This window comes from Lonchura striata, chromosome 6, assembly GCF_050655825.1.
Source record: "Lonchura striata isolate lonStrDom1 chromosome 6, ASM5065582v1, whole genome shotgun sequence".
NCBI classification, from domain to species: Eukaryota; Metazoa; Chordata; class Aves; order Passeriformes; family Estrildidae; genus Lonchura; species Lonchura striata.
Genome location: NC_140708.1, coordinates 39,012,256 through 39,033,178, shown reverse-complemented (window position 1 = coordinate 39,033,178; position 20,923 = coordinate 39,012,256). Strand labels below are relative to the sequence as shown.

The window sequence follows — 20,923 nt, the reverse complement described above, 5'->3', positions numbered from 1 at the left end:
ATATTTACACAAAATTTAAAATACTTATTCTGTACTATTCCTTCAAAATCACTGGAGAAATTAGCTTTAAATCCATTCACAGACATAAAAAGAAATAAGATATATCTATACCCAGCAACTTGTAAATGCAAGCAACAATCATGGGTAACTAAGAGAAATCTCTGCTTCCTGATTTTATTCATGTCCCATTCCTTTCCTTCTTTCCTTAAAATCATCTGCCCAGATTAAAAATCAAAAAGACTGACAATGCAAAACATTTGCAATGAAATTTTCCTACCATTTCCTTTTTTTTTTCAAATTTGTGCTGCCACACAACCAACAATGAAGATGTAGCCTTACAGAAAATACAGAGAAGATAATTTGGAAGTTCTCCTTGAGGAAAGATTTGTTTCTTTGGCTGACCCCTCAGGTAAAAGATCACAGCTCTCCCTCAGAATTATCTGCCTTGAGGTAGGATTTGCAGTTTCAAATTTTCTGAGTGGAACTGGAGCTGCCTATAAAATAAAATATATCTTTATCAAATTTATAATCAGGAATTCAATCAGAATCAAGGATCAACAGAAATTAATGTTAAATGTCAGTTCTACAAGAGCACAGAGTAAATTCCCTCTGGAAACATCCTGGACAGTGAGCAAGCCCTGGCCTGGGTGGCTGCAGTGTCCCCACAACCAAACCCAGGTTTATGTACAATAAAACGCATCAGTCATGAACCTTAAGCTGCTGTTTTCCCTGGCTGCCTGTAGAACACCCCCAAAAATGGCACAGAAACATCACTTTTCGAGGGACTTCCCCAAATGAACCTTTGCTTTGGGAATCCCCATCCTACCTTGTCCATGTCTTCACCAAACACTTCTGGACTTGCAGAGGTCTCCACAGGACGTGTGTGCTCATTACAAAAGCTGGGATCTGACTTTGGAGAGGTCTCCAGTTCCTAAAAAAGCAAAATTCCTAAAAAAGCAGTGGGACACATTCCTTAGGGACACTCTGCCCACCTCGGAGGAGACTGACCACGATTCCTTCTTAGTCTCAGTGAGGCACCTGAGAAAGTGGCAATGGCAGGAGGAGACAATTCCTGATTTTTTAGTACTATAGAAGGAATATTTACTTCAGATGTTCCTCAAGTTTAGTTTATCCACAGATTTCATCCTGGGGAGAAACCCCAGCTCTGGAATTGAGGCACTTCATCTCAGCTGAGCTTTTGTTAGATTTGAACTAGGACCAAACCCAAAAGTGACAGATCAGAAAGCCTGGAGGGAAAAAAAAAACTCAAACAACTTCTTAGAACCAGAAAAATATTCCTGTGGATCCCTGTATTTCCCAACCATGGCACTGGCATTGCTTACACAGAGGAGACAGTTCTGATTTTAGTAGAGATGATAAAATTGTGCTTTCCTCTGAGATCTCAGTGCTAAAATTTTAGGAATGTCATGACTGGGAAACAGTTTAAAAAAACACAAAAAAACCCCAAACCAAACCAAAAGACCCCCCAGCACAGTATATTCCACTTCTCATATTTAACTATGAGAAGTTCAAGGGGAAGTACCAGATTCTGCAGCTGGGATGGAGCAACCCTGGATGTAGGGACAGACTGGATTTTTCACACTAGAATTAAGTAAATTTAAAAAAAAAAGTGCATTATAATTAAATAAAAACTTCCTGTGGATATGAGTAGAGCACATTCCACATGATAAAAAACAAACAAGCACAAAACTCAATCTAAATTTAAAAAGAAAATCATGTTACATCAGATCTGAGGTTTGGAGTTTAAGGGTCTTTTCCAGCCTGAACAATTCCAGTTCCAAATGCTCTGCTGCAGAAACATCCCCAACTCCTCACACACCACATAAAAAAAGGATTTTAAATCAGGTCTAAAAACTGCACACAAGTTTGATGCCCAGGCTGAATTTTCTCAGTTTCTGCATTTAAGAAGCCTCCAGCCTTGAAGACAAATTAGCTGTATAAGGTCCTAAAAATTCTGTCTGCAAACCACATCAACCTGAGGATGAATCTTAGAAATGAACTTGTAAGACAGCAGCAATTATATCCTTAAGCATTCTTAAAACCAAAAAACCACACGAGTCCCAAACTGTTTATACGTTTAATGACTTCAAAACCTGCACTTTTCAATTAAAATTTATTCTTTTTTTAAAAAAACTTATTAAAAATTTAGCATAATACTTCTGCTAATACAACTATATTTTTAAAGAAAGAATATTTACAGAACTCCAATGAAAAATAAAATTTAAACATAGGAAATTATCAGCAGAAAATAGCTTTAGCTGGCAGTAATATGGCTTCCTAATTGTTGTACTGATCAACAGGAAAAAGGGGAGAAACACTGGTAAAACAAAATGTAATTTATGTTTGCAGCTTTGCACAAGCACCCCATGGTTTAGAAATTACCACATGTTGGCAAAGCTACTCAAGAAATATCTACCTTCTATCTGTAGACACATTAAGAAATAAATTTTGTAAAGCAACCATAGAATTGACAAAAATCTGAGCTTAAAATCAGAGTGCAAATCAATTCACATTAAAAAAATCCTATAATTGGAATTACTGAATTGATTTAAAAACTGCTTCTGGACTCTTAAGGCTATTTCCTTGTTCTTGTGCTGGATCTTGTCCTCTTCTCCATCCCTCCAGTGGTCTGAGCTGCCCTTGCATCCTCTTCTCCAAGCTTAGTTTTGTTTCTTCTTCCTCTTTGGAGAGACCCATTTTCATCATTCCCTATTTGCACATGGAAAAATATCAATTTGTATCATCAATCAAACATTTCCTACAAAATTCCATCTTCACCTACATTGTTTTGAAAGGAAACATCCCCAATGACAACATTCCAAATATTACATCTCTGAATTCAACAAACCAGATACCAACCCCACACTTCTGCACATCCAATATCCTTTAAGTTGGATCCCTGAGGATTTACAGCTATTTCTGAAAGTAGGTTAACATTAATGAGAGCACCAAAACCAATTAGCTGCCATTGTAGCTAAAATTCCTTCCAGTGACATGTAAACCTAAAACAGGACCAACACCAAAATCCTGCAAAAATGAAAAAAAGGAGGTTTTATGGCAGGCAGGTCTTTGCTGTCACTTCTACTTCAAGGCATTCATTTGATAATATTTTCTAATTGGGAGTTTTTAAGTCAAGCTGAAAATTCCAGGGAATATCTGAGGTGGCAGCAGGGCTGGGGCAGCGGCTGTCCCCTTCACTGGGGAGGCACCTCCAGTGCCATGCCCAGTTTGGGTCCCTCAGCCCAGGAGGGACGTGGAGGGGCTGGAGTGTGACCAGGGAAGGGAATGGAGCCCCAGGAGCAGCTGAGGGAGCTGGGATCTTGGATCTTTTCCAACCTAAATGAGCCCATGATTCTGTGATCTACATCAGCAGCCCCCAGAGCTCTGCACACGATTGTTGGATCTACACAAACTCAGCCAGCCTTAGAGAAAAGAAAGCCAAGCCTTGCCTCACCTGATTTTAATTTTTTGGGTGCCACATCCTCTGCTGGCAGCTGGCACTTCCTTCTGCGAGAGGTGGGGGCTGCCTGTGGAGCAGGGTCACCCTCCTGGCCTTTTCCAGACTGATTCTCTTCAGAACCAGTGGATGCTCCACTCAAACCCTGAGTTCCCAGAGTGTTGCCATTTTCTGCCAAGCCACTGCTTTTATGAGGAGCAGAAGTAGCTGCCTCCAGTGGGACTTCCACCTTCCTCCCATTTCTCAACTGCCTTGTTCTTCCCTGGCATGGATTGTTTTCTGGAGATGCATCTTCACTTCCTTTAAGAATCCTCTTCTGACCTCTACCTCTGGGCAGGTTGGGATTTCCCCTGAGAGAAGTGGAAATTGTTTCTTCAGAAGTGGAAGAAGCTGCTTTCTTCCTGCCCATTCTTGATGGATTTTCTTTTGCAGGTGGAGCTACGTCCAAAAGTTTACTTTGTTCTTCAGGAATTCTGTCTTTACTATCTTCTGGCAAACCCTGAAGTGAGGTGGGACTAAGAGCCAGTGAAGTGGTTGCTTGCCTTGAGTTCCCTTTTACAAGCCCCATATTTTCTTGAGAATTGTCCAAATTCTGTTTAGCTTCCCTATTGTTATTTTTTCTACCACTTTGTTTTGACAGGACCTGGTTTCCCTGAATAGAACTTTTGGCTTCTATCAGAAGGGCAATTTCCTTTCTCCTGCCTCTTCTCAGTTGATTTTCTTTTCCAGATGGATCACAAGTTTCTAAGAGAACATTCGGCACTTCTTTGGGAGCTTCTTCTCCGTCACCTGCTGGCAACCCACGTTTCCCTCGAAGAGAGATGGAATTGGTTGTGTGTGATGCCAGAGCAGTTTCTTTCCTTCTGCCCCTTCCTGCTGGCTTCTCCTTTGCACAGGACACTGCTTCCAAAGGCACATTTTGTTCTTCATCAGTACCCTTATCTTTAGTCTTTGACAAGCCACATTTTCTCTGCAGAGGAGATGAACTTCTTGCCTCTGCTGCCGGATCCATCTTGTTCCTTCTGTCCCTTGCTGGTGCATTCACTTTTGCCTGTAAAGTTTTACTAGCCAGAGCTGGGTTTTCCTCTTCTCTCTCTGCCATTTTTTTAGCATCACCTTGCAGCAGCCCACGTCTCGTTCTGACAGAAGGAGATCTGGTCTGTGATGCTGCAGCCACCTCACGTCTCCTCCCCCGCCTCGGTGGGTTGTCCTCTGCTGAAGAAGGAGCAGCCTCCAAAGCTGATCCTGGCTCTTGTACAGCAGCCTCATCTTTCCTGTGATCTGCACTTAATGCTTGTTTTTCCATGAAGGCAGGACTAGCTTTTTGTGGGATGGAGTCAAGTTGCTTTCTCCTGCTCCTCCTTCCCTGTGAAGGAGCATTTTCGGAATTCTCATGTTGATTATCTTTGTCAGTCACCCCTTCATCACCCTGAGGTAAACTTTTTCCTTCAGCTGCTTTGGAACTGTCTTCTTCAAGCTGAAAATTAACTTTTTTACCTGTTCCTCTTCTACACATCACTGCATTTCTTTGTGCTGGACTCCCCTGCAGGATTTGAGTTTGCTTTGCTGTAAGTATTCCTCGTTCATTCCTCGTCCTCCTTTGAGTGCCCTGAGCAGGCCTGGCACTGTCTGCAGCAGGGGCTGATGTGGCACCTGGGCTGGGCTGCTCCTTCCTGCCTTGGGCTGCACTGACACGAACAGAGCCCACAGAATCCTGGAGAGAAGATTCATCCACCTCTGTTTCTGATTTAAATTTGGGAGTAATTGGTTTTAGGCTGTTCACATTTTCAGTAAATTCATCAGCTCTCTGCTCCAAAGAGTCTTTTTTGCCTCTCCTGTTTCTAGCCCTGTTTGCTTCCAAGTTCTGAGCACTGACTGGCATTTTGTTTGTCTCTGCAGAAGGTGACTCTGCCTTTAATCTTCGAGCTGCCTGTGTTGTATTTTCCTGAGCATTTTCTGTTTCTGATCCCTGAGATCCTTTAATCCCATTTTTCACGTGGGACTGTGTTTCAGCATCAGTTTCAGTTGATGTTTCCTCAGTTTTCTGAATGTTTTGTGGATTTTCAAGTGCAACCCCACGAGTGTCAGCTTTTATTTCAGCTGAGTGCTTTCTGTTTCTAGTGCTTCTAAAAGACTTAACTCTTGTCTCTGTTGCCTTTAGTTCAAGTTTAGTGCCACTTTCAGATTCTTGTGCTGTGACAGCCTCAGGAGCTTTGTCACAAGCCTGTTCCTGTCTTTGTGAAACGTTTGGGGATGGGTCTTTACGAAGCTTTCTGGTTGTTCCATGAAGGCCTCCTGGAGAAGCTGCTTTACCTTGGTCGTCCCTTGCTCGTCTCCTTTTTGGTGGAATCACTGGTTCTGTGTCTTCCATTACTCTGCGCCTCCTCCTCAGTGACAGGGACACTTCTTCACTGTTCTTTATCCCACTCTCAATAGCTTTGCTATCAGGATCATTTAAATCTGTTTGCAGCTGACAAGTTTCACTCTGAATGTTTCCAGGTCCTGTCTTTGTGCCTGGATCATCTTCAGTTTCATTGATGCCACAGTCCTGCAAACTCTGTTTGGTACTTGCAGGTGCTTTTTGTAGCACTGAGGAATCTTCAACACAGGACTCCAGATTTTCATTTGGATGTTTTGACTCCTTCAGCTCTTTCCTTTTACCTCTCCCTGGTCTCTGAGCAGCTCCAGGTGGTTCCACAGATGAAACAAGGTCAAGCCCCTGCTGATCAGGGCACTTTGGAACAACTTCTTGTGTGCAATGCTTTGTCCTCCTTCCTCTTCCCTTGTTTTCAGGTGTGATCACTTCCATCTCCTCTTGGGTGTCAGGACTCTGCAACTCTAAACTCACACCATTTTCACTTGGCTTTGCTGCAGCAGGAGGTAGAGCCCTCCTGGATCTGCCCCTTCTGAGTCTCTGGGTAGACTGCTCTTCACCAGTTGAGTCCTTCTGTTGAGAATCTTCACCTTGGGAAAATCTTCCTCTCTTTTCTAGAACAGGATAAAGAGCACAAACAAAAATTAGACATTCCTGTGCCTGATCAAAATATCAGTGTATTTCCATTTTCCTCACAAAGGCATCTTGCTCAAACAAATCATACCGTAAATAAAGAAATATTTAACCAATTCCCAGGTTAAAAGCCAGGCTTCTGACTGAAGTTAATTTATTTGAATAGGTCAAAGGGTAAAAATTATCTTAGCTCAGGAAATAGCTGGGCTCACTGAGAGAGGTTTAAACAAGGATTTGAATTTCATGGTAACATTTATGATTTTATATATTCATTATTCCTCTAAACAAAATATTTGTGCTTACCATGTTTATGACTGGAATTAGAACCAATTTCTCCCTGAGAATCCGTAACATTTACTGATCTGACCTAAAGGAATAAAAAGTAACCAATAAATGCATGTCAGACAGGACAAGAACTTATGGAGCCAACCAATATCAGATGAATGTACAGCAATATTTATAAAAATGCTTGTCAAACCCTTTTCTTTACAAATTAAATCAATTAGTCTTATAAATGCATTAATTTATCTGATATAAACCCACAAATATAGCAAATTCAATTGTTGCCATCTAAAGCGAAAGACAACACTGTGGAGAGGTTGAGAAGTGTCTAAATGAGTGCTCAAAGGGAATTTGGAGTATTGAAGAGAAATTGAATGTTCTGTAGTGCTTTATTGTAGTTTTAAGCACTAAACCCAGGGATATTCAGAATTTTATTTAAGGAATATGAGAATCACAATCATTTTTTTCAGAAAATGATACTGGCATTGATTGCCAACACATCTCCACTGAAGATCAAGGTTCTCACAATAAAAAGCAGCACCAGAACAAACCAGGCTGGACACAGACATCACCAAGCCTGACCCACTGACTGGAGAACTTCACTTCTCCTAACTGTAATGGTCAGTGTGGAAAGGTGAATGAGATGCTGGGAATGTCACTTTAATATTAAGCTTATCCCTTCTATATTAAACCTGCTTTTAATGATACTTAAATAACCTTAAAACACTCATTTGTGATAGGTCCTTTCAAATAAACATATTTTCATACACACAAAATGCAGCGGTCCCTAAAAAATGTTGCAAGATACAAAGTGTCATACTAGGAAGTCCAAATTCATTTCAGTCACAGATTTCAAACATCCTTTCCAAAAGCTGAAGTATTTTACCTTCATTTCCTCTGGGGTGCCAAACATTTCAGTCACTCCAGCATAGTCCACCTCAGAATCAAAATATTTCTGTCTGCGTTCTGCCATGAGCCTTTGCAGCCCCACAAAATCCTCAACTGGTTCATATTTCTCTTTAGGAGACTTCATTAATCTGCTAATTCCAAACATGTTTTCTACGGGTTCCACCTTTTCCTTTGGCGTCTGGAAAATGCGGCGGATCCCAACCATGTCTTCCACGGGCTGGGGTTTCAGCTTTGGGGTTTTCTTGGTTGAAGCCACACCTGGCACAGATTTTTCTGCTTCTCTGCTCTCGACTGGAGTCTCCAGCAGCCTTTTCAAGGCATTTTCATCTGTCAGTGGTACTAGCTCGTGCTGCGGGGTCCTCAGGAGCTGCTTAATGCCTGACAGGTCCTCCACTGACTCTGGCTTCCGCCGTGGGGTCCTCATGAGCTGTTTGATGCCTGACAGAACCTCTGCAGGCTCCAATTTCTGATCTGGGGTCTTCATGAGCTGTTTGATGCCTGAGAGAACCTCCACAGGCTCCAATTTCTGTTTTGGGGTCTTCATGAGCTCTTTGATGCCTGAGAGAACCTCCACAGGCTCCAATTTCTGCTTTGGGGTCTTCATGAGCTGTTTGATGCCTGACAGAACCTCTTCAGGCTCCAATTTCTGCTTTGGGGTCTTCATGAGCTGTTTGATGCCTGACAGAACCTCTTCAGGCTCCAATTTCTGCTTTGGGGTCTTCAGGAGCTGTTTGATGCCTGACAGAACCACTGCAGGCTCCAATTTCTGCTTTGGGGTCTTCAGGAGCTGTTTGATGCCTGAGAGAACCTCCGCAGGCTCCAATTTCTGCTTTGGGGTCTTCATGAGCTGTTTGATGCCTGAGAGAACCTCCACAGGCTCCAATTTCTGTTTTGGGGTCTTCATGAGCTGTTTGATGCCTGAGAGAACCTCCACAGGCTCCAATTTCTGATTTGGGGTCTTCAGGAGCTGTTTGATGCCTGACAGAACCTCTGCAGGCTCCAATTTCTGATTTGGGGTCTTCATAAGCTGTTTGATGCCTGACAGAACCTCTGCAGGCTCCAATTTCTGATTTGGGGTCTTCATAAGCTGTTTGATGCCTGACAGAACCTCTGCAGGCTCCAATTTCTGATTTGGGGTCTTCATAAGCTGTTTGATGCCTGACAGAACCTCTGCAGGCTCCAATTTCTGATTTGGGGTCTTCATAAGCTGTTTGATGCCTGACAGAACCTCTGCAGGCTCCAATTTCTGATTTGGGGTCTTCATAAGCTGTTTGATGCCTGACAGAACCTCTGCAGGCTCCAATTTCTGATTTGGGGTCTTCATAAGCTGTTTGATGCCTGACAGAACCTCTGCAGGCTCCAATTTCTGATTTGGGGTCTTCATAAGCTGTTTGATGCCTGACAGAACCTCTGCAGGCTCCAATTTCTGATTTGGGGTCTTCATAAGCTGTTTGATGCCTGACAGAACCTCTGTAGGCTCCATTTTCTGATTTGGGGTCTTCATAAGCTGTTTGATGCCTGACAGAACCTCTGTAGGCTCTAGCTTCTGCCTCGAAGTCTTCACAAGTCTCTTGATATCTGACACATCCTCTTCTGGTTCTGATCTTTGCTCAAGGGTACTCAAAATCTTCCCTTTGCTTAACATGACTTCAAGTAGCTTTAACTTGTGCTTTGGAGTCCTCCTCTTACTTCCTGATTCCAGAGATGAAAACAAAACCTCTCCTGGCTCTGACCTTTGCTCAGGAGTCCTTAAAATCTTCCTTTTGCTTGACATGACCTCAACTGGCTCCAATTTGTGCTTTGGAGTCCTCTTTTTACTTCCTGATTTCACAAGAGATGCTGTTTTTTCTGGAATTACTGCCAAACTACCCACACTATCTTTGTGCACAGCTTTTCTATTTTCAGGAGTTTTTGTGGCTATTTCATCAAACATAGATGGAGATGATTCCTCTCTCAGGAGGTGGCATATGCCTGGACTTGCTTGCTTCTGCTCTGAAGCATCTGAATTATTTAATGGTGACACCATCATCTCTCCTGAAATAAGCAGTAGACTTATGTTATTTAGAAAATAAATCAAGCAGAAAATTCAAGCATTTTAATTGCTGCATAATAAAAAAAAATTCAAATTCAAACATACCCTTCTAGAAATCAAAATCCAAACACGTGCATCAGGCATTCAGTGTCTGAAACAACTCACCAGCAGCTTGAAGTTCCATACCAAACAGAATGAATCATAAAGTTTCTACTTAGAAATAAACTATAACTACACTTTTAATACCTGATAAATCTCAATGGTTCCTTTCATGGTTTGCCAGATGCTTCAAGTCAGTTAAGTCTGCCTATGCGGAGACTGCTGCTAAACCATAATATACCTAAATATTCTTTTTTTAACTACCAAACCTACCAGATTCCTCAGGAGTGTGCAAGTCAGAAATGTCCCCTGCAGCCCATGGTGGTGTAACATCAGCATTCTGAGCAGCAGCCAAAGGAAGTGTTCTTCCTCCCTGATTTTCTGGAGTTTGGAACATTTCAGGCACTCCTAGAAATGATATTTGGGGAAATGAGCAGGTGTTTTGACAAAAGAACTGCACAGTGGGCAGATGAAGCAACAGACTGAAATCTCACCTGTGAAACTTTCATCCATATCCATGCTTATCTTCAGCTTGGGATTTTTTACCACTTTAGGGACGTGTCCAGCTGACCCAACTGTGGTGGAATAAGCTCTACCTACAACTATGGTAGCGGGTGACTCTGCATGACCTGTGCTGAAGTGACCTTTTATTTTCTTCTCTGTAGTCTGCAGAGGAAAAAACAAACAAAAAAAAGTTATAAAACAAAGATTCATGGTGGAAGAGGCGGCCAAGCTCCTTCCATAATTTATCATGTGTCATGGTTAACTGGGAGGCTCCAGAAGGCTGAAGGATGTCCAGTGCCAGCAAGGGTCGGAAGGTCTGGCCAGCCTGAGTTTAGGAGAGGCAGGTCCTGCCTGATTTTTAGGATCAGAGGTTGGATTCCAAGATCTTGGAGGTCTTTTCCAACCTTAAAAATTCTGTGATTCTTTTTGTAGAAATCTCTATTTCCCACATGCTGTGGGAGACAAAAACTCCCATTTTATATCACACCAAGAGCTCAGCTTCTCGATCAAAATCCATCCAAGCTGCTTGGTGGTTATGCAAGAAAATAAAACAAAGAAACACAAAAAAGAAAAGGATACCTTTGGTGGGTGGTTTGTCTTCTTCAGGCCTCTTCCTTTACGGACACTTTTTTTAGCAGTCTTTGTCTGTGGTCTTGCAACCCCCAATTTTACCACTTCTGCCCAAGATTTTGCAACTAGAAGAAAATAAGAAAGAACCATTTTAACTCTCAGCTGTGTAAATAGAAGTTCACAATTATTTCTTTATGATTCCAATACATTTTTTGCAGTCTGGCAGATGAAATTGGTTGTTATTACCTGATAACACCTGAAGTATTCTCTGAAATATTCTTAATTTGAAAATCTCATTTCGGCTGAAGTTTGCGAAGACTCCAAGTACCCAGAGTGGCTTTCCACACCAAAACAATGAGCTTCACACAGTGTCAGACACAGCTCAGATCCTACAGCTGAACACTGACCCAATTCCTTCCTCTCTCTTTTGGAAGGAAATTGTTTTTCCCAACAGAAATTTGCCATGAGCCTTTCAGCCTTGTTCATTATAGATGAACTTTACTCTGGTGAGATTTAACAACAGAAGAGAAATTGTTTCTAAGTGATGTTTCTTACACCACCTTCCTGAGGAATTTCAGTTATTTATCCCGAATTTAGATCTACACAGGCTTCCCCATAATTTTTCTTGTATCATCTTCTCTTTGTGACACACTGCCAAAATTCCCAAAGCAAGGTTACCTTCAGCACAGCATCATTCTGTGCACAGCAGTGGGAGCAGGGAATTACAGCTGTGGGATAAATGAAACTGGAAGTTGTAGGACACCTGCCTTGTTTACTTCAGGAAAAAAGCTAACTGAACACAGGGATCATATAAAAGAAATGACTTTCTAAAACAGAGATAAAAAGGGGAATGCTGTTCCTTTTCCAAGAAAAGGTTGTTATTCTCTTGTCAGAATTGCTATGTCAGTCTGTAAATAAAAAGAACTTTGAAAAGCTGACTTTGCCAGGGTGTGCAGGATGCAGAGAAAAATGCCAAGCATCCAGGAAATGATCTGAAAAAGCACTGAAAACAGTTTTACTTTGTATCTGAAATTTTTACGAGCTGTGATGTCCTTTCCATACTACAGAAGGAATTGATGCAGTGATATTAAAAAGCACATTACAAAGAGGTGGTGAGAAATGGAATGCCACTGATATTTGTTAAGAGCATTGCTGCCATTAAAATGGACAGAATAATAAAGTAATAAAAATTCCTGGGTGAATGGGGAATTTGATTTTGTCAAACTGATTTAACTGATGACAACAGGTAACAAATACACCCTGCTTCAAATTTTATTCAAAAGCCAAAACCTGAAAAACTGGAACTCCCCTATTACAGTTTCCAGTGCTGTCAAAACTATTTCAAATCAGTGCTCAACACTGAAAATTTTGAAGATTTGAAACACCCAGCTATGATCCTATTTTTTATTTCTGTCAGTTATGTACCACTTTGAGCAGTTAAATACAGCCCAGTCTCTGGACAAAGTTTATCAGTGTGGTATAAAAAGAAGGCACAAAATAAGCAAAGTGAAGCTGCATTGCTATAAAATGTTAAGTTTTTCAAAACAAAACTGATGTGATAAACATGGTATAGGCCAACATAACTTGACAGATTTTAAGGATCATGACTCTAACTTTGTGAAGAGAATGTTAATTTAACCATTTTTAAACTTCTGAACATTAATATTTGCCTTTAATTAAGTTTACAGGTGTTTTAATAAATTTGCTTTATGAATGAAAAAATGCAACACTTTGCACTTCCACTAAGGCCAGCAGATTTTAGAAGATTCATCAATTATTTGGTGGCCTCTGCATAACAAAACAAGCCTTTTCCAGTGTGGTTCCTGTATTTTAAGGCATGAAAGTATTAAAATTAAGTATTAAAATTAAGCATGAGTATCAAAAATTAACTGCTGAAACCAACCTAATAAATTGGCGCTGGAGGCACCACTTCTCCTCTTGGCACTGATAACAGCCACAGCCCCACCTCTGCTCTTCATGGCAGAGCCCTTCAAAGCCAGCTGGGCACCTCTGGCTGACTTGGCAGCTGTCCTTGTCACCAAGGCTTTGGCATCTTGGGCAGCAGGAGCAGATTTTGGGGTTTTCCCTTGGACACCGCTCATCCCCTCTGGGTCCATGTCCTGTGTGCCAGCATCCTTCTCCTCTGCAATTGGGAAAGGTGTGGGGGGCTGGGAGATGGAGAAACGCCCTTTCCTGAAGAGGGCTGGAGAGCCTGAAGGGATTTTGGGTGTTGAGACAGGGGATGAGGCACCTGGGGGCTGCTGGGTTGGGGAATTTTTGGGTGACCTTTTTTCTTCCTGGTAAAAAAAAAAAAAAGTACACATTAGTGAATGGAGGATTTTTCCTTCTTTTTAATGAAGTCATCTGTCCAGGAAAACCCTGTCTGAGACTTGGATTTCACTTTTTCAGGAATGATGCAGGAAATGATTCCTAAACTGTTGATCACATCTGGGCTAAGTTTGGCTGGAAGGTTTACCTTACTTTTGATCATCACATCTTCCCATCCTTACCCTTCATCCATCCCCAGTCACCAATTAAATCATTTTATGTCAATTACATTTTCAGATTGATTGATTTTAAATTTTAAGCCTAATTTTTCCTTGTGTGTTTTACCCACCCAGTAAGTAGCAGTGACCTTGCCAATGAACATGGTTGTACTTTCACTTTATAACAAACCTGGTTTTGCTGATGATTCTTTGTGCATCCCCATACACTCATGAGTGACACCAGCATGCATCACACAAGGATTACCAATAATTTTGAATTAATAAATAAAATAAATACATATATAATAAAATTTATAAATTCTGATCACAATAATGGACTCAGAAGCTTGATTACTCAACATTTACCTGATCTATCAAGTGCTTCAAGCCCTGAGCCTTTTTGAGCACAGCCCGAGGAGAGTTTCCATGGGGCAAACTCCACCTGGCAGGGAGGGCTCCTCTTTTCAGGGGAGAGTTGGGAGGCAAACTTTTATCAAAGAGTTCTGGACTCAGATGACCACCAAAGGACACTCTCTTTCTTTTGCCCAATGTCTGAGGGAGCATTTCACCACTTTTCCTCTTCTGAGAGGTTCTTTTTGTCTTGCCTGAAAGAACAATTGAAACAATTTTTAGATATCCAAGCATCCAAGGCAGCATTTTAACCTTTCCTTGTGCATTTCAAAGTTGGAAACCCAGAGAAACTTACCTTAAAGGGAAATAGATTAAATCCAGAATATTTTATAGGTATTGTGTATTGTTAAAGTCAAATGTAACTCCATGACAAATACTTTACAACTAGTGTCAGTAATTGGTTCCACATCTTACCCAAGTATGAGAATTCTTAGGAAAGTGCTACAGAATTTCTCTAATACAAAAAGCAAGGCAGGGAATCCAGTGTATTTACCTGAGTCTTCTCCATTCAAGAGGCCAAAAGTTGTGGTTTCTGAGGCAGGCTCAGTGTCTCTCAGTTCAGCAGCACTTTCAGATCTTCTCTTAGCTGATGATCTCCGAGGTCTTGTAGCACTGGCATCTTCCAAGTCCTGGTTTTGGGGACACCTGTCCATGGCCTGCTCTGCTGGAATTCCACTGGCTTTTCTGCCTGATTTGTGCTGTTCCTGAGCAGTGTTTGTCTCCAGGGCTGTTTCAGCCAGCACTCCAGAGCTCCTTGGCCTCCCCCTTTTCCTTCCAGGCGTCTGACCAGCAGGAGATGCCAACACCCCTTCTGTAGCCAGTGCCTCTGAACAGGCACTTTTGTCCAAGAATTCTTTACTTTTCCTACTTTTGGGACTTTTGGAATTAGAGAGAGAGGCAGGGGTTTCACAATGTCCCACCTTTGAGTTATCCAGGTTTGTCTGATCCCAGATTTCTTTAAGCACCTCTTGGACAGGTTTTCCTGGTGTTTGTTGTTTGCTGTTTCGTCTTTGCTTTAAGCATTTGTCTTCTGGCAAAGGCAGTTGTGTGTTATCAATTCTGCACTCTGGATCTTCCCTTGGAACTCCAACTGGGATTTCTGGAAGCGATTTCAGTTTCAACGACCCACGCCGAGGAGTCCTTGGAGTGTCAGGATTTCCAGGATTCATTCCACTGGTTTCTTTGGGAGGTGACACAAAAAGAGACCAAGGACTCTTCCTCCTGGGCGTTGGTGCTCCTCCTTTAAGAACACTGCAGATGCTGGGGCTGAACACTGCCCCTTGAATTGGATACTCAAGCCTTTCTATGGAGCACTGCTCCACCAAAACCAAGGGGCTCCTGTGGTTCTTCTTGGTGGGTGTGGGTGTAACTGCAGCACCTCTGGATCTGCCTGGTGTCCCTAATTCCTTGGGATCCTGCAATGGACTCTGACTGGCATCTCCTGACACCTCCTTTGAAATGGGAGCTCGAGAACTCCTGGTAAAACTCCTTCTGGGAGTTCTTCCCCCAGTTGACAGCTGGTTAAACCCTGGGCTGTTTTCTTCTTCTCGCCTCACAATTACACATGTTTCAATATTTTCCATTCTGCCCGATTCCTTTCTTTTAGCCAGGCTGCCCAGATCAAAAAGACAACTCAGGGATGAAATGGGAGCACGTGGTTCTGGCACAACACTGCCAGGGTCTCTTTTTGCAGCTTGCCGAGAGGCACTTCTCCTGTGCAAAGATTTTTCCACTTTCAGCTCATTTTTCACACTTTCATAGAGTTTACTAAAGGGAGACATTTCATTTGGCTTTTTAAGAACACGATGAATTCTCTGTGAAGATTTGGGTGTTTGGAGTTTGACAGGGAAAGCTTCGGGAAGATTTTTCTCTGGAGTTTGTTTATTTTCATTGGCATTTTTTTCTTCACACTCAGCATTATCTACAAAGAAAGCAAAGCAAAACAAAAATACAGACATTGAGTTACTTCAAAATTGCAGAACTACAAATAAAAATTCCATAAATACAGATTAAAAATTCCTTATTTTCCCTTCCAAGGGGGAAGATCCTGGTCAGCAAAGCTCTTCCTGGTCAACCAGGATCTACTGAAAAGAACACTTGAAAGCAGCTGGGGCTTTTTGCATTGGAACAAAAATCAGACAGAAATTATAATAAAGAGCCATCCCTGAAAATCAGAAGGATGGGAAAATGAAGTCCTGGCATTTAACCAGTCTATGGGTTATAATTTCCCAGAATTAGCAGTTCTGGATTGTTCTGGTTCTACAGGAAACAGATCCTGTAAATAATTATTTCAATATATACCATGTAGCTCTGAAATGATACTTGTTTCAATTTTTCGTTAGGAAAGAATGCATGAGATAATGCAATGTTTGCTAAAAAAAAGGTGCAGCTGTCAGAAGAGCAGCCCAGGTTGAATTTTAATGTCTAAGCTGAATTCATAGCATTCAAACATGATGAGATAATCACTGACACAGCAAGATATACTCAGACTGGAAAGTCTTAAAATGACTTTTCCCTCTTCTTTAAGCTTTGCTATAATTCTAATGCCAATAATAAATGCAGTTAAGGGGACAAAAGCACACAAAGCCCTCATAAAGCAGCACCAACCTGAAGCATCAACACTTTTAGCTCCTGGAGTTTGTTTGTGCGATAATTCCACTTCTGCCACCTGCTGAACATGAAGAACCTGTAAATTTGCATAGCATTACAGCAGAGCAACAAATATCTTATACTTCAGCTTTCAATTCTACATTGAAAAAAAACTATTTATAAGAGAATATGCACTGTCCCTAAACAAGCTTTAAGGTATTCAAATTAAATCCTTGAACTTTTCAATATATAACCTAGGCCAATACATTTGAGGCCCTAGACAAAAGTTTATCTTGCTGCATTATTTAATTCTGAGCTGTCAAAGCAGCTGTAAAACAAGAAAGAAAACACTTGAACCTCACCTTCTTATGGCTCTTAGTAACATTATTAATTATTAATCATCTATTACAAAAACCAGACAAATTTTTTACTAAAATTTTGACTAAAAATAACTAAGTTTTTAAAAGTATTAATCTGAAAGTGTTTCTTTGTATTTTTAGACAGAAAGGCAGTTTAGGGCTGAAAAGTTACTTTTAATAAGAAAAGGGCAATTTCTTTTAATAAGAAAACAGAACAAGGAAACGGAAAAACATCTCACTAGTACAAATGTATTTATAAATTAAAAACCCACAGCCCCAAAATTACCTGCAGAGTTTCATCTTTTGAAGACCTGGAATGCCCCTTTTCTGGTGTTGATTGCAGAGGATATTCAAACCTGAAAAAATATTTTAAAATACCATTTTTTGTCAAATAATTGATGACTCAATTCTGATTATTAAGAGGAATGACCTAGGAGTAGTTGTTGTCTCCCAGCAATACACACAACTCCATTTGAAAGGCTTTAGCAACTTAAAACCATTTTAAATTTCCTCCTAAAACTGACAGCTCTTGAAACAAAATCAGAATGATCTCTCTAAACAAGTCTCTTTAATGATTTAGCTTAATGTAATATAAGTGATAAAAAGATAACTTTAAGCAATCCTGCCTTCTGATGAGGATCTGTAAGACTTTGTGGAGAAATACGAACTAAACTTCATTAATTTCCACTCTGGAATCAAATAATTAAAGGGCTTAGCCCTGGCACTCACCTGAAAGAACGATCAATAATGGTTAACACATCTCCGTGCTTCAGGGGAACAGGCTGCTCAAAGCAAGCCCCGTTCAGCTGCGTGGGGTTCACCGAGCTTAGATTAGTCAGGACTGCCTAAAAATCAAACAAAAACGTGAGTGACCCGCTGAGGTGCAGCCAGGCAATGCACAGCTCAGTGCAACAGCAGCATCTGACCTCCTTGTTCTCATTGATCTCGATTTTGCAGTGCTCGTTGGACACCCAGGGCAGCCGCATGCGGATGTCACATTCTGTTTTCCTGGGGGCAAAACACAGGTTCAGTTTCACACAAAACTGAATTTTGGGGACAATTAGGGCATTTGTCAACATTTTAGTTACTAATGGTACAGCAGCATGATGTCTATAATTTGAAGAAAACTAACTGCCTAAGTATTTTTAAATTGGCAAAAAATAGCAGCTCACACTCTTCCAGCATCAGGGAGCTGAGATCAGAAAAACAGTGAAAGACCCAAACTGTGAAAAAAGCAGATCACAACAAGCTGAGACACGGCTGCAGCACAGCTGGTGCTATGGGATTCACTTGCTTCCAGAGTTTCCTGAGACTTGTGGAATATTTTGAGACAAGATCAGCTGTTGAAGTCATTCTCAGGCTTACATTTCTGATCTGAGACTGCAAACAGGTAACTGGACCCCTGGTCTCAACTGCAGAACCACTTCTACCTTTGTAAAAGTTATAAGTGATTCAAACAAGTTTATGAATGTACAGACTTTTGCTTTCTGTCCTTTTCTTAAGCTAATCTCTAATGATTTTAACTTGCTGTTGGTTTTATCACTTTTAATCCCTTCCCCTGATTTGCTGTGGCAAGAAACTTAAAATCAATCAAGCAAAGTAGTTCTGGCAAGGAAAGGACAAAAAGCAGTAATAAAATAAAGTTCAACTTTCTACTCTTACATTAACCTTAGTCCAGTGTCACCTTCCCTCCTCTGCACACCATTCCTAAATACACATTCGTTTTTGTAAATAAGCATTAAAAGACATGATCTGCAGGAAAACACTCATTATTTCAATGTATGCAAACAAATTCTCACCTTCCAAATAAACAAGAAGTTGAGGTAAGTGGAAAAACAATTCCATCAGTCCCATTCCTTTTAATGACAATGATTGTCCCGTAGCGTGGCATCTTCAAATGTAAGGAACCTTACCTATAAAAAACACTCAGATTACTCATCCTAATTATGATTTACACGTTTACGAGAGTAAATGGAATGGATGTAAATTTTTATGTTTTATTTTGTTCCAGAGAGGAGATATTTTCCAGTGGACAGCAGAAGAATCTCAGTGCTGTTTCTATGTGTTTCACCATGTAAACAACTGGGATTGCGTTTATATGAATTGTCAGACTAATTTTGGTATTCAGGAGGTTTTTGTAACCCATCATAACGTTATAAAGGCTCAGAAGCAACACAGATTTTGTCCCATAAACCACTTAAAAACCCCCTCCACCTAAATCTAAATCTTTCAATCGCTTACCCAAACAGAAATGATCAGATTTGAATTTAAAATAGAGACCTGGCTGCAGTTATATCCTCCGGGAAAAGGAGGGGAGAGTGGCCCCAGCTGCCAGGAGCAGCGGCAGGAATGGCTGGGAAGGGGCTGGAATTTGGGCAGCCCCTGCGCTCTGTCGCGATCCTGCACGACAGAAGGAGGAACAGCAGAGAGACCCTTTCATATCTTTCCATATAATGCATTACTTCACGTGTAAATACCATTACCACAAGCGATCCTCAGAGAAGCATCTTTATTAACGCTCTGTTTGGAAGCAGCGAGGTAAAACAAGGCAATTAAACGCAGTTAAGAGAGGCTCTCATGGAATTTCTGGGTGGGAAACACTTGGTGACAAGACACAACTTGGAGGGGATCCCGGCAGTCCCTCAGGGTTTAGGGCATGCAAACTCTCGGTGTCCTGCACACGGCAGCTCCCACAAGCCAAAAAAGCCACAACAGCTGCAGAAACAAAAGTTTATGAACCCGCCCTTCAGGCGCTCACAGCCCCCGGCGGGGCCAGCACACGTAAACAAAACACCGGGGGAGAAGGACGCACCAAGCAGCACGGCAGGGCGCTAGAGCCACACTGCGGGGGTACAGCCACCGAAGCGGGGTGTCAGGCAGCCCAAGTCCACCTCGCAGCACCCCAGAGCCGCGTCCCCAGGGCCTTACCCCCTCCCCGCCGGCCCGCCCGTACCTGGGTCTGCCGGGGCGCTGGCGGCCGCTGAGGGGCCCCGTGTGGCGGCGTCCGAGCGCGCCCCGCGCTCCCGCTCCGGCGCGGCGCCGACTGAGCGCTTCCCGCGCGCGCGCGCCGGCCCCCGAGCCCTCGCACCGCGCCCCCCGCCCGGTGTATCTCTCCGCCAGGCACCAAAACGGAGCCCCCGGGAACCGCGCAGATGGATGGACCGGGAGCGGCCGCCACCGCCCGCGCCTGCCGGCAGCAGCCACGCGGCGGGACAGCACCGAGCCCGCGGGGCCGCCACAGAAGTCGCCGGGCAGAGGGACTATTTTAGTTTCACTCCGTGCCGGGTCGGCGGAAGCAGAAAGGAACGCCGCGCGCTGACCGTTGAGAATTCGAAAAGGAGCGCGTCGGCCTCTGATTGGCGGAGGGGGCGGCGCGCGACGCGCAGCGCATCCAATGGGGAGCGGCGAGGGCGGTTTGAGTTCAAATGGAGGCACCGCCCCGCCCGGCCGCTCGCGCCTCAGGCGCTGCCCGGGAGCCGCGGCGGGAGCGGCGGGCCCCTCACGGCGGGACGGGCCCGGGCCCGGACCTGGCACCGCTCCGGGCTTCTACCTGGGGCTGAGCTGTACCTGTGCCCCATCCTGAACCTGTATCTGTGCCCCAGCCTGACCCTTTTCCTGAACCCGTACCAGTGACCAAGCCTGTGCTTGTACCTCTGTTTGTATCCGTACATGCAATTCTACCTGTGCCTGAAGCTGCACCTCTGAGCACACCTGAATCTGAGCCTCTACCTGAATCTGAATCTGTTCATGAACCAGTACATGAATGTGTGCTGTACCTGTGCCTCAATCTGTACATGAAACTCTACCTACACCTGTACCTGAATCTGCACCTGAACCTTTATCTAGATGTGTATCTGAACCTAAACCTGTTCCCAAATCTAAACCTACCTGAACCTGTTCACAAACCTAAACCTGAACCTGTTCCCAAACCTAAACCCGAACCTGTTCCCAAATCGAACTTAAACCTATTCCCAAACCTAAACCTGAACCTGTTCCCAAACCTGAACTTAAACGTGAACCTGTTCCCAAACCTAAACCTGTTCCCAAACCTGAACCTAAACCTGTTCCCAAATTGAACTTAAACCTGTTCCCAAACCTAAACCTGTTCCCAAACCTGAACCTAAACCTCTTCCCAAACCTAAACATGAACCCAAACCTGAACCTGTTCCCAAATTGAACTTGAACCTCTTCCCAAAC

The 20,923-nt window shown here is 42.7% G+C and overlaps 2 protein-coding genes across 10 annotated transcripts in view; both read right to left on the bottom strand.

The window, feature by feature from the left end:
- Nucleotides 1-2,084: 2,084 nt before the first annotated feature.
- Nucleotides 2,085-19,771, bottom strand: MKI67 (marker of proliferation Ki-67). Of its 3 annotated transcripts, none has more exons than XM_085582977.1 (16): nt 19,680-19,771; nt 18,526-18,639; nt 17,653-17,734; nt 17,456-17,571; nt 17,013-17,082; nt 16,386-16,464; nt 14,272-15,699; nt 13,734-13,972; nt 12,785-13,178; nt 10,891-11,006; nt 10,302-10,473; nt 10,081-10,215; nt 7,654-9,710; nt 6,789-6,852; nt 3,476-6,466; nt 2,085-2,730 (listed from the first exon to the last, which is right to left on the bottom strand). In XM_085582977.1, exons 2-16 carry the CDS (start codon nt 18,615-18,617, stop codon nt 2,597-2,599), a joined length of 8,169 nt encoding a protein of 2,722 aa, XP_085439103.1. In that variant the 5' UTR covers nt 18,618-18,639; nt 19,680-19,771; the 3' UTR covers nt 2,085-2,596. The 3 variants fall into 3 exon arrangements, with proteins under 3 accessions (XP_085439103.1, XP_085439104.1, XP_085439105.1); XM_085582978.1 differs by having other exon boundaries at nt 16,386-16,449; XM_085582979.1 differs by having other exon boundaries at nt 16,386-16,446.
- Nucleotides 18,525-20,923, bottom strand: part of PTPRE (protein tyrosine phosphatase receptor type E) — a 106,522-nt gene continuing 104,123 nt past the window's right edge. For all 7 annotated transcript variants that reach the window (XM_085582987.1, XM_085582982.1, XM_085582981.1 and 4 more), the window contains exons 21-23: nt 20,823-20,888; nt 19,680-20,775; nt 18,525-18,639 (exon numbers count right to left, since the gene is read on the bottom strand). The gene's annotated coding sequence lies outside the window, so the exon portion shown is untranslated. The remainder of the gene's footprint in view (nt 18,640-19,679; nt 20,776-20,822; nt 20,889-20,923) is intronic.

Bases quoted from the DNA above. Each gene is read 5' to 3' on its own strand.
- MKI67 (XM_085582977.1), bottom strand. From the start codon at position 18,617: ATGCCACGCTACGGGACAATCATTGTCATTAAAAGGAATGGGACTGAT. The intron at 16,465-17,012 runs GTAATTTTGGGG...GCAAATTTACAG, and splicing joins CAAAAGATGAAACTCTGCAG to GTTCTTCATGTTCAGCAGGT. The intron at 11,007-12,784 runs GTTGGTTTCAGC...ATTTTCTTCTAG, and splicing joins CTCCAGCGCCAATTTATTAG to TTGCAAAATCTTGGGCAGAA.